At 39.1% G+C, this 3,775-nt stretch overlaps 1 protein-coding gene across 1 annotated transcript in view; it reads left to right on the forward strand.

Moving 5' to 3' along the window:
• LOC106100441 overlaps window positions 1-2,556 on the forward strand; it is a 13,953-nt gene extending 11,397 nt beyond the window's left edge. The window contains exons 2-4 of the mRNA XM_013279300.1: window positions 3-107; window positions 1,033-1,177; window positions 1,267-2,556. Coding sequence (XP_013134754.1) covers window positions 3-107; window positions 1,033-1,177; window positions 1,267-1,417 — 401 coding nt within the window. The 3' untranslated portion in view covers window positions 1,418-2,556. The remainder of the gene's footprint in view (window positions 1-2; window positions 108-1,032; window positions 1,178-1,266) is intronic.
• Window positions 2,557-3,775: the final 1,219 nt, after the last annotated feature.

Genomic DNA, 3,775 nt, shown 5'->3' on the forward strand with positions numbered 1-3,775 from the left:
AGCCGCGGAGCAGCCGACGACGAGTCGTGCCTCCTTCAAGCTACGCTTCGCGGCGCACGGCGAGCCGGGTCGCTCTAACCTCTCCGCCATCAGACCGCTCGGTTTACGTATGTAAAATACTATGAAAAACGTTACTTACTACTTTATTAACTAAATAATACTTAAGCTCTTCTAACTTAAACCGTCGTTACAGAACTATCTGCAAGACGAAAGACGGAGATTATTTATATTCGTTCCATAGTAATATAAAGCGCGATCGCACTTAGCTAGTACACTCGGACAGTTCGCCGTCCAGGCTTACATTGTATAGACTCACTGGCGCCAGAAAGTGTTCACATTATGCCAGATGAAAGTCAAGTTTTGAGCGCTAATGTCCAAATATTATTCTGGCCAAGTGTAATCCAGGTACAATGTCAACAAACATTATGCCAACACAGTTGAACAGTTTAAAATCGACGCCGGCAGTACTCAATAGCATAGCATATTGAAAATATTCTACTAAACTACTATCTAGACTAATAGAATAAAGCAAAAAAAACACACTACTTAGTTACGTAGGATGTCAGCAATCACAGTGTCTTTTTGAATACATAATAACTTTTTTTAAATATAAGCCCTACACTTACGGCTCATCATCTCCTTCCTCCTTATCCTACTCCCGGAGGGTCGGTGCAACAGGTTTTTGCCCTCCACATAATTCTATCATAAATCATCTCAGTCATCACTCCCTTTTCGATCATGTCATCTTTCACGCAATCCATCCATCTCTTTCTAGGTCTACCTCTACCGATTTACCCTTCCACACTCATAACTAACGTTCTCCTTGTAACACATGTTTTTTTTTTCATTGTTTACATTTTTCAAATGTCAAAATTCAAATGCATAAATGATAACCTCGCTTTCTTGATGAACGAATTTTTTTCAATTTTTTCTACTCCTAAGTGTGAAAATATTTATGCTAAAGCGTCGTAAGTCTAGGGTTTTACGCGCACGGAACAGCTTGTAATGTATCATATATGCTACGTTCTGCAGCGGCCCCGGTGACGGACAAGCTAGGAGCGCGCGCATTGGCGCAGGCCGAGGCGCAGGCGGAGGCGCGCGCGCTGGAGCTCGTGCAGGCCCGTTTTGCGCGCGGCCCTCGCGACCTCTACCCACATCCGGTTACTACCACTCAAGAGTCAGTTCTTAATTCGCACTTTTAAAATGAGTTCGAATAATGAATAACGATTAATGCTTAGAAGTGAACCATGGAGATCTTTTTTTTAGGTACGGATGGTGGTGCGTGGGCGAAGGTGCGCGGGGCGAGGGCGAGGGCGCGCGCGGCGCGGCGGCGGGCCGGCACCACATCCGCGACTCGGGCTGGCTGCGCGCGCGCCTGCGCCTGCTGGCGCCCGACGCCGCCTACAAACGCCGCTAATGCCCACTACATTCACATCATCACCTTTCGCATAATTTTGCTTGTGGGAATTATAGTTTGTTCAAACCCCTGAGCCATCGACACTCTCAGAACATCGAAAAACATATTTGTTATCCATAACATTAAACAATTTGTTTTATTGACTATTCCTATTAAACCTCTTTAGATATGCTGAGACAATCCGGCCATATCTAATCTATCAAGTTAGGAAGATGTTTGGGGAATGGTTCTACATCAGCTTACGGAACTGACAATGTGCACAACACTAGACTCTCACTGCTCTGCCTGTCCATTTATTATTACACGGCCCAAGGCTGAGCTTTTAACACAATTCTACATACAACCAAAGAAATATAAAATTATTATCATATTTATATCTACAAGTTATTTATCATTGCTCAAAGATAAAGGGATTATAAATTGGCACAAGATTTGACACAGTTTAATTATAATAAGATTATTATAAGGGCACAAATTGAAAGAACCATTGCCTCGGGGGTGCACTGCCATGCTCCGAAATGTAGATTAATTGTGATGAGAAGAGCATTTGCTGGGGTGGACAGGGTCGGGCAGGAGGCTATGGTCTAGACATCACATATTTCCACCACGTAGCCTAACCCTACATAGGACACAAGCTCCGGCTCCAATTGAAACAATTTTTGTGAAGTGGGAAAAAACGAATTTTGCAATATGTGAATATTTGCATATCTTGAACCTCACTTACTTAATTTCATCTATTTACTACATACTGGGAGTAAATAAACATCCCAATGTTGGCTTGTAATTTGTATTTTTTTTACATTTAGTTCACTAACTGGAGATATATTTTAGAGCACAGTTTAAAGCAGATGCTTGAATTTAAAATACATATTTGGGGAAATTATTTTGTTTATACAGAGCCTCGAGTAGGTTCACAATATTGAATGATTGGCATGAGAGAACTATGCGCTGCAGCAGCAGCACTACTATCTGTGTCGTAAATTTTAATTTAAGACGCTCATTAACTTTTCTTTGAGCCCCATTGCATTATTCAATTCAATTACCTGTGCGTGAGCCCTCGCGGGACGCGCCGAGGTCGACGTCGGCCGTCGGCTGGTCCGCCGCTGCACCAGCGTCGCCTTCCTGCGCAAGGCTCCATCCTGCAAAATAGCAACACAGTCATATTTGATGCGGAAAATATATACCATGTTAGCAGTGTCCTGTACAACCTCGGAACTTTCTAGATAATGAGCATGTCTACCTTACTTTTATGAATGAACAAGGATATTTCATATCCGTGCTTTAAAGGAAAACGTGCAACGTAATCGTTAGCGTGGATGATAATGAAACTTACCCGAAAGGAGGAGGACTCCCAAAGACAGCAGTAAAATATATTTCATGGTTGTGATGATATCCAAATTAAAAAACCTATACTAAAATAAAACTAATATTGCCGGCTTATGCCGACGAATTATTACCAATACTATGTTTGAGAGCAAAAAACCGACTACTGTGAAACTGTAAATTGAATCAAGTTTAGTTTAGAAGCATCAACAAAACGATCTTATTCGTTAATTTATGATTGGGTCGAATTAAAGTTAAATGGGCCAATCATAGGCGGCCACGACAGAAAACTATCAATAGCGGAGAAGATGGAACAAATGTTTGTTTCTTATTGGATCGTTGGAAAAGACAAAAATCGTCGTCATAGGGATGGACAACCGATTTTAGCATATTTTGTAAATAAACTGAACCCTGAATCGATTTTATGGATCTTAACAATCAATTAATAGGTTGTCTTTTGTTGTCGATCAATTAATAACATAGATTAGTTTGATAAATGATGCATATGAAATATCGAATTCAATTTGTATGAAGGCAAATGCCATACTTAATAGACAGGTATCTCAGTGTCGAAACAAACACGCATAGCGAACAATTTTGAACTATCGATATTCGGTTTAAATAATTATCGAACTCAACTTTTTAGTTGAATAATATATATATATATAATATATAATTAATAATTTTTTATTACTTTCTTATTAACTAATTTAAAGGACAATTCTAGTATTGATTATAGTGTAAAGAATTTAGCGATGACAGAAATAATAGCGAAATCCAATTCGATTACGTACGGCTGTAGTAGTAATAAACATTTATTTACTCTCATTATTTGTCATGATCATTATTAATTTGAGAAAACAGTGTTTTTTTATTTTTTATTTCATGAGTTATAACTATAAATCTATAGATTCCAACTTCTATAAGAATAAAAATCGAAAATTGATAAGATTCATGACTGACTTTACACAAACATCCCTACTAAATTTGAAATGAATTGTCAAACTAACCTATGGATGTATTGTCCTACATGAT

Source organism: Papilio polytes, unplaced genomic scaffold (genome assembly GCF_000836215.1).
Source record: "Papilio polytes unplaced genomic scaffold, Ppol_1.0 DF824303.1, whole genome shotgun sequence".
NCBI lineage: Eukaryota > Metazoa > Arthropoda > Insecta > Lepidoptera > Papilionidae > Papilio > Papilio polytes.